The 14,238-nt window shown below is 43.1% G+C and overlaps 1 protein-coding gene across 1 annotated transcript in view; it reads left to right on the top strand.

Annotated features, from left to right (window-relative positions):
- The window catches only part of LOC117743714 (phosphofurin acidic cluster sorting protein 2-like), a 42,419-nt gene that overhangs the window by 17,299 nt on the left and 10,882 nt on the right, over positions 1–14,238 (top strand). The window contains exons 2-9 of the mRNA XM_034551468.1: positions 263–350; positions 5,001–5,090; positions 6,249–6,374; positions 10,147–10,309; positions 11,570–11,739; positions 12,090–12,149; positions 13,480–13,631; positions 14,002–14,095. Of these exons, the coding sequence (XP_034407359.1) occupies positions 263–350; positions 5,001–5,090; positions 6,249–6,374; positions 10,147–10,309; positions 11,570–11,739; positions 12,090–12,149; positions 13,480–13,631; positions 14,002–14,095 (943 nt within the window). The remainder of the gene's footprint in view (positions 1–262; positions 351–5,000; positions 5,091–6,248; positions 6,375–10,146; positions 10,310–11,569; positions 11,740–12,089; positions 12,150–13,479; positions 13,632–14,001; positions 14,096–14,238) is intronic.

The raw sequence follows: 14,238 nt of genomic DNA on the forward strand, positions 1-14,238 counted from the left end.
CTTTTCCTTGAGGAGGATGGACATGAATCTGAGTAGAATAAGACTTGAATACTGAGTTGCGCTCCGTCGTTCACTTGCTTTCTTGGTGGTCATTTTTTATTCCTGTAAGCAGCCTGTTTTTATTGCCATAACTGCTTACTAAAGAAGAATAAAGACACAAGTACGGCCATGCTTTTCATCCCCATATGCTGCAGCTTGTCGTGAAAGTGTGCTCACATTGTGTCCGCTGTGCCACTTATCTTGTTCTTTCTCTTTTCCACAGGCTCTGCAGCCTCACGCTGAAAAAGCTGGTCGTCCTCAAAGAACTGGATAAAGAGCTAAACTCCCTGTCCATAGCTGTCAAAATCCAGGTGGGTGGGTTAATCTCCCATGTCCAATGTGAGCAACAGGCTCAAGTGCAAATACATTTGATAGCAGTGTGTCACGATCTGGGGCCTGCGGGTCACTTTCTCCCAATTCTTTGCCGGGGCTGTGCTCTGTGGAAAGTAATCACAGAGCCTAGGCGATGATCAGACATGCTTCTAATCCCGATGAGTGATAAAAAACCTCCTTAGCAGTCGCCCAGAAAGAGAAGAGAATTTGGGAATTAGACTCTCCTAAAAGCGAAGAGGAGGGAACCAACTTTTTCTGTAACTTGTATAATAATATATCCTTTATTGATCCCCGTGGGGAAATTCTTCTATGCATTGGACCCATTCTTAGTTATTAAGGAGCAGTGGGCTGCAGTGAAGCGCCCAGGGAGCAAGACAAGGACACTTCGACATGCAGCTATGGGGAGACACTGGGGGTATAGTGTCTTGCTCAAGGACACTTCGACATGCAACTATGGAGAGCATGGGGATCGAACCGTGTGTGTGTGTGTGTGCGTGTGTGAATCGATTATTAAAATAGTTGGCAACGAATTGCATTATCGAGTTGGGAGCGGAGAAGAAAAAAAAAGCCGGTAGAGCAAAGACCATCGAGAAACCCGTAACGTTGTGCGAGAACTAATGGTTATTTCCCCCGTAGGGGAAGGCTGTTTTTACGGGGACAAACCACGCCCCCTCCCCCTTCCTGCCCGCCTGCATGCTGCTGCTGCTGCTGCTGCTCCTTGCAGCGCTGGAAGCGGAAGTTATCGAGACTGAGTCGGTGAAATTCCCCGAGCTGGTGTCATGAACCCAAACACCAGGGCGTTAGATGTTCCGACGTTTATGGGATGTCCACAACAAGTATAAAGCAGAACTAGTGGTTATTTATTCCGTGGTGAACGGCGGAAATAACTGTTTTTACCGAGACAAGCCACGCCCCCTCTTCCTGCGGTTTATAGACGAGTGCATCTTATTTATGTACAATTTCTTTTTTCTTTTAAAAATTAGCAGTTGCGGCCTATAGATTGGTGCACTCTATAGTCCTTAATTTATGTTACCTGTTACCTGTGCATTTTCTGGCACAGTTTTGTAGAATAAAGGGTTGGAAATTAATGCTTTTTTGTTTTTTTATCCGATTCATAGAATAATCGACAGATTAATCGATTATTAAAATAATCGTTAGTTGCAGCCCAATTAGACATGCATCTAAGTATATATAGCCTGCAGCTAACTGTGCAAAGAGAGGCAACAGTGCTGACCAAGTGTTTACTTTAGGGGGAACTGAAGGGTGGGCGCTACAGTTTATCAGCTGCATGAGTGCAACACAGGGTGTTTGGCCGGGAGCCTTGGAACTTCACTGTTTTTGTACTCGCGGCACTCTGCCTGCATGCCGTAATTGACCGTTTTCTATTTAAAGAGAAACAAATCGTCATCCTGAAGGAGAACGCTACCAACCAAGTGTGGCTCTATCCGTGAGAAACGTTGTCTCTGGAGCGTAAAATCTCCCCATTTCTGTTGAGCTGCCTAGAGGACAGCCGTGCAAAGCCATGTTCATCGCAGCTCAGTAAACTGGAGCATTAAATGCAGGTTTGGTTAGGGAGAACAGAGACACTGAGGGGATAAAGAGACAGTTAGAGAAGATGACAGGGGAATAAGAGGGTTTTGTTTTTCCGACGGTGAGCGACAAAGCCTCTTTACCGCACGTCATCGTTTCTGTGTTCTGCATACAGTGAGCCGTCTCTTCTTTCTCTGTCTCTCTCTTTGGGTCTCATCAAGTTAAGTGGGCACACACACACACACACACAAAACCAACCCTTGTAATGGCTAACCATTTGGACCGTCTCCCAAAACCCCAGCAGCAGGGGTGATGAGACTGCAGTTTAATCTCCAGGAGGGTCCGTGTTCCCTTGGAGATAATCTTCTATTTCTCACCCTGGAGACCGCTGGGGTCACTTCAAGTAGCGAAGGCCTCCACAGACAACCAGCTGCAACATTTCGTGTCCCGTCTTTTCTGTGTGCAGTCGCCTGAGGTTGTAGGTTATGATAGGAAAGGCGAGCAAGCAGCTGTCCAAAGCACTTCCATATGCAGTCCACTCAGATATGATCCAATTGTTTGTGTGTATTGTTTTGTGCTGGATGAAAGCAGTAGCTTCAAAACACCTGTAAAAAAACCTCTTCATTCCAGCTGCGCATTGAGCTCTTGTCCCAACCCTAAATCTCTTCCTGCCATTACTGCAAACAGGAGAGTCAATTTAGAGAATGTTGTATCCTTGAGAATACCGGTAAGTTTTAAAGTTCTACTTTTCCCACAGGCTTGTGGAGCTTGGTAGAGTAGAAGGGCTGAAACAAACCCCATGTGGCCCCGGAGAGACAGCAGAGAAGCTTGTAGCAGGAGAGAGGGGGCAGGGGAGGGGGGCAAAGGACATTCAGTACAAGCTTTCAGCCAAGGCTCTGTATTGTTAATGCATGTCAGGCAGTTTGAGAGTGCTCGCCTTTTGTGCCTTGATTCATTGTACCAGCCACTGAGCATGAGAAAAGGGTGCATACAAGGCCTCTTTGTGGAGCTCAAGTTAGTGACAAGGTCAGCCTGGGACAGAGATCTGCCCTCTTTTTTTAATTTTATTTTTTTTTAATAAATAATCTTAATACAAAACAACCTGCAGCCACTGTCAAGGTACTGTTGGTATGTCCTTCTGTCGAATATATTGATCCATCAGGCTGGATGGAAAAATGCGCATTACAAGGGAATGCTTTGCAAGTGACAGCAAAGCTAAGCATTCTGTATTCCCATGTTCCCTTTCATCCTTCAAGGATTTGATTTCATTGCTTGAAACTATTGACATTGGACTAATTGACCGTCTGGAACTCTCTTCCCACTCGCATCCGGACCGTAGGTTCACTCCCCTACTTCAAAAACAGCACCTGCAACTGTTAATAACAAGTTTGTAGGCTAAAACACGAAAGTTTCCAACTTCATGCAACAGACGGAACATGTAAACAGTGAACAAGAATGACCAGGGCTAATATTCAAACCCAGGTCCCTCCTTCTCTGAGACAACAACGGGCCACTGAGCCTCCCGGAAACATATTTAGTTTTAACACGCCGTAGTTGTCAAAGAGCTTTAATTTTCAATGGAGAATAAAATGGGTTTGCGTGGTGTCAGTTCTGTTCCAGAGAAGACTCTATATGCAAGCTTGTTTGTTTTTTATCCATTCGGCTGTTAACTGTTAACGCTGCTTGGTTGATGTGAGGGAGTTGACAGGTTGTGAGTGTGCGTATGTAAAAGCTCTGCTTTATTGCGTCTGTTTGAAACATGCATAATGCAATGTGTACAACTAATTTCAAATCGCTCATGCGCATGTGTTCGCGCATTGCTCCCCTCCCACCCCTCCTCCTTAGCACACACCCAACCATTTAATTTGGTGTCTGCTACATGATTTTGCAGCTCTGATGACATTAGGATCCAGTGTTAGTCCTGCATCGGACTATTCAAGAGTTTGTAGGGTATTAAGCCAGATAAAGGATGTATTTACAGCTCCATGCTGCACACCAAGTCTTACTTAATTCTTTTGGCAGCTTCAGCAGACACCTAAACTAAGCTATGACGACTTGTGAAATATTTACAGCAGTTGATGATGCCAAATATAATACGCAACAACAAGATACCAGTTTTCAGCTCTCACAGCTTGACATTAGATTGTGAACTTGATATTTTACAAGCTGTTCCTGGTCTCACGTTTACACGCTGACTCCCAGTTTCAAGATTAGAAGAGGTAATAAAAAAACTAAAAAAACGTTAAGCTTAAAGATAATTAAACTGTAACTTGGCGAGGAACATGATAGTCTTTAATCCGAGGCTCGTCGGATAAACTCGCTAAAGGCTGAGATGGGTTCTCTGAGGACACACTGGGGGTCTGTGTCCTTTAATTTGGTGGCATTCAAATCCCTGCGCTGTTTGGCCGCAATACGTTTTTTGCCAGCTCCCAGAATTCACTTCGGTGGCGAGTATCTCTCAACGAAAATAGCAAGCTTTGGGTAATATAGTTAAATTTGGTCACAGTCCTCATTTCACCTGGAACAAACATCCCTCTCAAGGAGCGATTAAGAATCCTAGCCAGTTGTTCCTAAGATCCTGAAGGTAGCAGTAGCTAATATCTTCATCCCCACCAAAAAAAGCGTGTATATGCAGGGTTTTTAAACGCACGAGACCTGCTACAATAGGCGATAGACTTTGTTTCTGTCGTGTTTTAAATAAGTGTGTTTTACGACAATCACTTTGAGGAGAGCAAATTAATTGTAGGCTTGTGATTAGTTTGCTGAATTTTTTAATCCTTGTGTCAGTTCGGAAAACCTTCTGATATCTCTTTTGGTAGGTCACCTGACCCATATTTCCGTTTTTCTCGTAGCACTGTTCTCTATAAAGCAGTGAAGGAGTAGAGGACTTTTTGTACTCAAGGTGTGAATCTGCATAAATGTGTGAATCTGAAAATAAGGCTTGCACACTCAGTCAGTTGTCTGATAGATATTGGCACAAGAAACTGCCAAAGATGAGGGATTTGTGGGTAGGAACCACTGATGTACTGTATAATGTTTGTATATGTTGTATTTATAAATGTGCTTACAATTGAACTTTGCTTTTCTTTGTCACCCAGGGTTCGAAGCGTCTTCTGAGGTCAAATGAGTACGTCCTCCCACCCAGTGGACTGATGGAGACGGACTTGGAGCTCACATTCTCACTACAGGCAAGCACTCTTTATACTGTGAATTCTCACACTGATATGGCAGCTACTTGGTGGGGAGGATTGTGTTGAAGCCATTATTCGCACTTGTGCCCCTTCCAAACCCAGAGCAAAAGTGTATAACTATGTGTATCTAAATATGTGCACACAGTGCAACCGTACTCTGTGCAGAAAGAAATTATTACCAGTCACTGAAGCAGAATTTTCAGACTGTTTCTAATTTGAAAATAATAGACACTGCATGCATGCTGACTAATTGTGGACTGGATTAGACGGACAACTATAAAGGCGAACTAAGCCAGGACAAGTGATGAAGTTGTCGATTTACCTATGACTGGTGGCCCTGAGAGCTCAATGATGCTCAATGATGACTCCAGAAGCAAACAGGATTAAATACTAAGGATAGCCTGAGGATAAAATACTAAGTCTCGGAGAGAAATCTAGTTCTGAAGAGATGACAGTTCACCAACAGTTCAGACAGTTCTTTTTAACAGTTCAGTCAGTAAGACTGCAGAATCTAACACCCACCATGTTGGCTCTGTGCTGTTGGCTGTATTTACACATGAACTTGAACCGAGTGTGTGTCATACCTCTACATCATCAGTTAATATTCAGTTCAAACAGCATTCTGACTGCAGATGCATCTTCTTAAATAGCAATGCTTGCAGTCCACAACCAAGTAGATTTCAAATCTTGCACACTGGCTAGTGAAATGCTGGAGATGTCTGATGTTGATAGTATGACATGGCTACACTTTATGCTACATTTATGGTGGCACAGACTAGCAGTTGCCAGGTGATGCAATGAAATCCACCAGAGACATGAAGTCGACCAGAGAGAAAATAGCATCAGAGAACTCATTGAAACTTAAAAAGAAATAGCTGGCACAGAAAAGGTGTGCATCAAAAGACAATGAAGGACAGGGACATCTTGAGTTAGTGGTCTTATAATAAACAGTGAATATATATGCAATTTTGTATAATTATTTGACTTAACTTGAATTCCTGTTATTTTCCAGAAACAGAAGCTGAACACCGCTAAATGCTTAACAAAGATTATTCGTTGCAATAAGCCTGCATGTGGGTTTCCATCTAAAGGCTGATTTAATATATTATATGGTCTGCGTTATTATCTGACTTTATATTTGTTTTTGTTTTTTAGTACCCCCATTTTCTGAAGAGGGATGCCAACCGACTGCAGATTATGCTGCAGAGGAGGAAACGCTACAAAAATCGAACTATGCTGGGTTACAAAACTTTGGCCGTGGGAGTCATCAATATGGCTGAGGTACCGTGTAGTGTTCAAATGGGGCATTACTTTCAATCACTTCATGTTTCATTGTCATCCGTTAAATTTCTCTTGAGAAACATAGTTTTGCTCTGCGCTTGTGATTGCGTTCTGCTCTTCTCTGACAGCGATGGCTGTCAGTGTCTGTGTGCCATGTCTTGGTTTGCCAGAGAGGGCCCCATGTGTTACACATCATTGGAGATGACTCATGGTCATCACACATACTGCTGTGTGAGATTATGGGCCATCTGGAGCTGGATTCATATGCACCTTTCTGGAAACTGTGCATGCAGCCATGCTATGCAGTAATGATGGACTGGTAGCTGATAGAATGCCACATGTGGATGCTTGTTTGATGTAAAAAATATACGATTAAGGTTTTATTTACCCTTATCCGAATCATTTCATGTTGAGTGCTGCCAGTACATCCCTCAGCAGGACACGCAGTGGGGATTTTGCACTTACGTCAGACTGAATGTTTGAGCTAAGATGCCATTTTCTTTAGTTTTTTTTGCTGTGTGGATTTTGCACATTGAACAGGCTGGCTGCTTTTAACTGTGCCACTCTGTGGGTCATTCACTTGCAACACTGCAGAACAAATGTCTTCCAGCGTGTTAACAGAGTGGGGGGTTACTGCCATGGATTGCAGTAAACAAAAGATTCAAACTTGCTCTTAATAGGGTAGATACAGATCATTTAAAGTTAAGGATGCACAATGCATGTCTGTCAGTTAATTGTCGTCCGATAATGGGAAATATATAAATTATGTATTCTTCCAACAATTAAATTATAGCCAATAAATATAACCTAGTAATCAAAGCCAAATGGCTTTTGTTTAATACGTTTTCGTGTCTGATTTGACTCGTGGTCAGAAACACCGGTGAAATACACTGAGTAGATGTATTAATTTAGGGCGTGGATTTAATTAACTGAGGTATTTTGCTCTCTGTATCGTTATGAGTTAGGTTGGCAACTGTTTCAATTTGAATAGCAATGTGGCCCTCTTCCTGTAGACTATCTGCTTGTGCTCGTTGACTCCAGGAAAGTGAAGAAGACTTCAGTTAGTTTTAGTAGTATCCGAGTAACATTAGTGTATCCAGGATCCAACTAACGTCAGTGTATCCAGCATGCAAGTAACGCTAGTGTAACGTTAGTGTATCCAGCATCCGAGTAACGTTAGTGTATCCAGCATCCGAGTAACGTTAGTGTATTCAGCAACCGAGTAACCTTAGTGTATTCAGCAACCAAGTAGCGTTGGTGTACTCAGCAACCGAGTAACGTTAGTGTATTCAGCAACCGAGTAACGTTAGTGTATTCAGCAACCGAGTAACGTTAGTGTATTCAGCAACCGAGTAACGTTAGTGTATCCAGCAACCGAGTAACGTTAGTGTATTCAGCAACCGAGTAACGTTAGTGTATCCAGCAACCGAGTAACGTTAGTGTATTCAGCAACCGAGTAACGTTAGTGTATTCAGCAACCGAGTAACGTTAGTGTATTCAGCAACCGAGTAACGTTAGTGTATTCAGCAACCGAGTAACGTTAGTGTATCCAGCAACCGAGTAACGTTAGTGTATCCAGCAACCGAGTAACGTTAGTGTATTCAGCAACCGAGTAACGTTAGTGTATCCAGCAACCGAGTAACGTTAGTGTATCCAGCAACCGAGTAACATTAGTGTATTCAGCAACCGAGTAACATTAGTGTATTCAGCAACCGAGTAACATTAGTGTATTCAGCAACCGAGTAACATTAGTGTATTCAGCAACCGAGTAGCGTTGGTGTACTCAGCAACCGAGTAACGTTAGTGTATTCAGCAACCGAGTAACATTAGTGTATTCAGCAACCGAGTAACATTAGTGTATCCAGCAACCGAGTAACGTTAGTGTATTCAGCAACTGAGTAACATTAGTGTATCCAGCAACCGAGTAACATTAGTGTATTCAGCATCCAACTAACGTCAGTGTATCCAGCAACCGAGTAACATTAGTGTATTCAGCAACCGAGTAGCGTTGGTGTACTCAGCAACCGAGTAACGTTAGTGTATTCAGCAACCGAGTAACGTTAGTGTATTCAGCAACCGAGTAACATTAGTGTATTCAGCAACCGAGTAACATTAGTGTATCCAGCAACCGAGTAACGTTAGTGTATTCAGCAACTGAGTAACATTAGTGTATCCAGCAACCGAGTAACATTAGTGTATTCAGCATCCAACTAACGTCAGTGTATCCAGCAACCGAGTAACATTAGTGTATTCAGCAACCGAGTAGCGTTGGTGTACTCAGCAACCGAGTAACGTTAGTGTATTCAGCAACCGAGTAACGTTAGTGTATTCAGCAACCGAGTAACATTAGTGTATTCAGCAACCGAGTAACGTTAGTGTATCCAGCAACCGAGTAACGTTAGTGTATTCAGCAACTGAGTAGCCTCAGTGTATTCAGCAACCGAGTAACATTAGTGTATCCAGCAACCGAGTAACATTAGTGTATTCAGCATCCAACTAACGTCAGTGTATCCAGCAACCGAGTAAGATTAGTACATCCAGCAACCGAGTAACGTTAATGTATTCAGCAACCGAGTAACATTAGTCTATCCAGGATCCAACTAACGTCAGTGTATCCAGCATGTAAGTAACGCTAGTGTAACGTTAGTGTATTCAGCAACCGAGTAACGTTAGTGTATCCAGTAACCGAGTAACGTCAGTGTATCCAGTAACCGAGTAACGTCAGTGTATCCAGCAACCGATTAGTGTTAGTGTACTCGGCAATCGAGTAACATCAGTGTATCAAGCAACCGAGTAACGTTAGTGTATTCAGCAACCGAGTAACGTTAGTGTAAGATCAAGACCGATAATGAAAGTCATGTTAATTTAGAATGCTCCCATTCATGCTCAGCCAATGTGACTTTCCACCAGTAGCCCCAGGACAGGAGTTGACGGACATCTGAAAACAAGACTGATGCTTTATTACATTATGAAATAACACTCAACCGCCGTGCTGTTTTTGGTGCCTGCTGCAGTGACATGACCCATAGACTTCTATGAATAAAGCTAGATTGGCCTTATTGGATCCTGTTGGGTAATTATCTTGTCATCCGCTGTAGTGTAAACTCTCTCGTGCCCTCATTCTGGATCCATTGGGGCATTATGTGGGAGGAAGTGACTTATTGGACTTTGCATGCAGCGTTTGAGTGCACCACTGCCAGTGTTTGAGCAAAATGATTATACTCTCTGTACAGCTATTCATCGAGTGAAATACTGGAAGCACCCATTCGCTTCAAATAAAAGCTCATCCCTTCTCATATGCTTGTATGCTGTTTGACTGGATGATATGAGCGAATTGTCTCTTTGCTTAGAGATAGCATAGCTGTCATCTTGTAATCGGTGGCTAATTCTCCGCGAGCATGAAGCAGCGTAACAGAAGCCATGTCAATCTTTGTTTTATCATTACTGGTTCAGTAAAGCAAGATGAAATTCTTCCATCCTGCCTTGCCTGTCTGTTGAATAAACCTTTATTTGTTCTATCTGTTTTGAAATGGCTCTACAGAGTGATTGATAGACACAGACATTGTATGCGACATGAAGGCATCTCAGCTAAAGAAGACTTTGTGTTTATTCAAGAAAAGATATTATTATTATTATTATTATTATTATTATTATTAGGAACATTGCAGGGGAGGGATGAAATAAGTGTTTTGTACAAAATTACTTTCAAACTCATTTTGAATACATTCTCCAAATCAATGGCCAGACTCAACGTTACTCTTCCTATGTCCAGGTGATGCAACACCCGACAGACGGAGGACAGATTCTAGGTCTCCATAGCAACGTGAAGGAGGCGCCAGTGCGTGTGGCGGAGATCAGCGTGTACTCTCTATCCAGCCAGCCCATCGACCATGAAGACGGTAGTGGTCCGGCTGGCCACAAGACCAAAACCTCAGGTGAGCACAGGCATCTCCCGTCCCCTTAACGCGGGGTCCATTAGACAATCCAAATGTACCAATGCTGCCCGGTCAAATCCTGTATGTAATTTCAGCCGTCACACTGGAGCCACCCCTTTCTGCCCAGGCCCCTCTCTTCCCTCCTTCCACATGGCTCCTATTTCCCAACTGAGGACAGAATAAACTCCATTAATCCCAGCCTGACCTATGGCCAAGAATATGTTATTCTCCTCAGCTATGGTTGTAATGTTGATTTGAGAGAAGATTTAAGGCCTATTACCTTACACTGTTCTAATTCTAGATGAGGAGAAATATTGGGCCCCGCTCTGACTTTGCACCTTCATCCCGCCATGCTGATCCCTCGCTATTCTGGATGTTATCACGGAGGCCGCTCAAACATAACAGATGAGCTCATGCACCGAGTATTATGCGAGTGTCACTCTGAGGGAAGCAAAGATGTTTATCTTTCTCCTTTCTCTTCTACAGTGAACGTTAATAAACATCCATCTCATCTTGGAGCACAGAACAGGATGTTTCACAGGCGAAATGAAGTCTGAATTGGCTGTTAAGAACAAAAACGTCTTCCATCGCCTGATCAGTCTTTAGCTGTCAAACGCGCAGTAAAAACGGCATCTCAGGAATTTGGCTGACATTTTCAATAGTAAAACTTTCAACTGCTGAAATTGACACATATTGCAAAAAGAGCTCTACAATCTAATTAGTATGTAATACCATTTTAATAATTACTTTTCAGCACACACATTAAGCATTTGATTATGTGCACAGATATTTTTTTCCCATTACCGTAGTTCATTATTTATGCCAAGTAGTCAAAATAATTATTTACTGATGAACTGTGAACAATAGGACAGTATATTAAGCAACTGACTGAAAATTATACTGAAATCAACTTTTACAATATCAGAGCATTATACTTTTTTTTTACCTTCAATTCATTGTGCTTTCCAGTGGCAGTATGAGAACATGATTTCCTATTGAGTTTAGGAGACTTGTTTTCACTCAGAACAATTGCTTCCGTAGTCATTCTTTATTCCGAAAGAGGGTTTCAGCTCTGATAAGTCAGTGACCTTGGAAATCATTCGCCGTGTAAACTCCCTTTCTCTCAGCCCACGTTTTCAAAAGATGTGGCCGTGGGAAACCTGCAAATTTGCATTTGCACATTGTGGCTGATATAATGCTACACATGTATCCCTGTGTTTTTAAGTTTTTCTGCGCCTTTTCGTGCTTGCCTACCTCCAGACCGCTCCCCAGACATGGATAACTATTCTGAGGAGGACGATGACAGCTACTCGTCAGAGCAGGAAGCCAGTGATGACGCAGTTCATGGCCAGGTCAGTGATGAAGACGACGAGGTGAGGAAGCCCAAGAAAGCCCGGAGGAAAATGATCCGAACGACCTCCATGACCAGGGTTAGTTGCCTCCTTTTCCACCACATGGAGTTTTATGCTCGCCAATCATTGACCGTGAGAGTAATTTAAGACCCGTTTTTGCTGTTGTACAAGCTTTTTGAGGAAAGCACACACTGTGTTCCATTTGTCCGAGCCATTAGGACGATGCGGATGAGCATGTAAATGAACCCTGTGGGCTCACTGGACTGATCATAATGGTCTTTACATAGAGTGGTTGTGAATGAGTAATCCAGTGGACGGTTACTATGAGAACCGATAAGCATGAGCCCAGCTGTCATGTGTATTTAATGACAGTTATTCCCTTTTCAGTTTTTTTTCTTCCTCCTAATTACATTTTTTTTCTGTTCCAGCAACCTAACTTCAAGCAGAAGTTTGTGGCCTTGCTGAAGAGGTTCAAGGTAACAGATGAGGTGAGTGTGAAAAGTATAATTGCTTTTTGCTTTGATTGACACCAGAAAAGATGTTCAATGATGTCAAAGCAAAGATTTCGTGGGGTGTACAGCATCCTTTCCCAGGGCACCCTCCTGGAATCTCTCCGTCCGTCTGTTAGGAAGCTTTTAGTAAGTCAGCTGTGAAACGTATCGGTTATTAAATTGGCCTCAGGGCAGAGGAAAACAATCTCAGTATTGACTGTCTAAACAGCATATTGCTGCAGCTAATGTGCCCCTGACTGGAGAGGAATCGTCACCGCAACAGAGGTACAAGCGTCATTATTGCGCTCGGATGCCTTACCTCTATGCTCATGGATGTATGATTCATACGTTCCCTTTAGCAGAACTCATTAACGACCCTCTTGTGATAAATGTCGGCCTGTATGCTTCTCGTGTTTACGTCTGTGTTTTTCATCTCTCAAGTCTTTTTCCAATAAACGTTTCTGCGGATTCTACATAATGGCTTGTAATCAGGTCATCAGCAGGAAGTCAACCAATTGTGTGCAACAACCTCTTGCATTAGTATAGTATGCATCATAATAATGTCCCTTAAACTTTGAAATGTATTGGAGTAATTGAGATATCCATTGCCTTGTGTCACTTTTTCTGACCCCTGAAACCTCAATCACATGAGAAAAGGATTAGGCTCTGTTTCAAACTGCAGGTTTTCAGACCTTTAAGTTTATATGTACCTTTTTTTTTTTAAATGTGGGACTAAGAAACGTATGCGAGTGATTTAACTTCGGGATGCTTACGAGAGCCTTTAGGGCCTAGAGTCTAGGCCATCTGAGTTGTGTTTTCTAGAAGCTCCAGGTGGCCCGTTGATCTTTCATCATGTCCCCTGTCTCTAATCCCTTCCTTGTGGCTGGGCACTGTGCAGGGCTACAGCTCTATAAATACATAGCCAGGAGGAGGAGAGGGGACAGACTGTTTATCTGCTCCCGGCCAGCTTCTGCACTTATGGAGTGGCATTAATCACCTGATTAGTCCACAAGCCTGCCTGTGTGCAGTTCCTATGATATACATCCCCACTGTGCAGCTGGCAGATCAAGGCTCAGCACCTTAGCACTCCCCTAGCAATCACTTACCTTTTAATTGGCCTGCTTAGGACCAAGGCAGGGATGTATTTATAGCATAGATTTTCTCAATTTACAGCCTTCAGTGTCATTCTTTAAGCTCCATTAGCCCAGCTGTGAAAGTGTTTCGCTAATGGACAGCACCAGTCCCTCCCTCCATCCATGGCCATGTTAACAACATCCCTGATTACTGTGTCCTGATGTGTTGATGGAGTGTCTATCCTGAGTGGCAGGTCCTGGACTCTGACCCAGTTGACCAGACCCAGGAAGTGGAGGAGGATCTGGACCTACTCTACGACAGTCTGGAGGTGTACAACCAGAGTGACAGTGGGCCAGAGATGGAGGACAACGAGAGCGTCCTGAGCACGCCCAAGCCCAAACTCAAGTATGCCTGTACTCAACCTCTTTCCTCAAAGGCAATCTATTAGTTGGAATGCTTCAGCAACCAACTCCAGAGATTATTCACAGGTTCTGTAACAGACGGGTCAGACCACGATGGGGATCAGGTCTACAGAGACCTCTTTCCCACCAGCCTCGGAACCAGACCACCAAGAATTTGGATTATTTACAAACGTCACTTCAGATTCATATCATGAACGTTGAGACTCAAAAGTAAAATGCTTTTTCTAGTATATATATCAAATTGTTTCTGATTACACACCTGTAGGTGGTTTTTAGTTTGATTTCAGAGATTTATTTTGATTGTTTATGAGTTATTGTTTTGTTGAATTCATATTTTTTGTTGTTGCTTTCAGGCCGTTTTTTGAAGGGATGTCTCACTCCAGCTCTCAGACAGAAATTGGGAGCGTGCACAGCCAAAAAAGCCAGCAGAGAGAGCTGTCGTGTCCTGTAAGTTGATCACCTGGCACTCTATTAAAAAAATAAAAACATCAGATGCCTTTCGGCCGCATCAATCACCTATAAAGGTATGCCTCTCGGTTGCTGGGGAGGCTCTTTTTGTACACAGTGTAAAGGAATTGCCCCTGGACAGT

The sequence above is a fragment of the Cyclopterus lumpus genome, chromosome 15 (genome assembly GCF_009769545.1).
Source record: "Cyclopterus lumpus isolate fCycLum1 chromosome 15, fCycLum1.pri, whole genome shotgun sequence".
NCBI classification, from domain to species: Eukaryota; Metazoa; Chordata; class Actinopteri; order Perciformes; family Cyclopteridae; genus Cyclopterus; species Cyclopterus lumpus.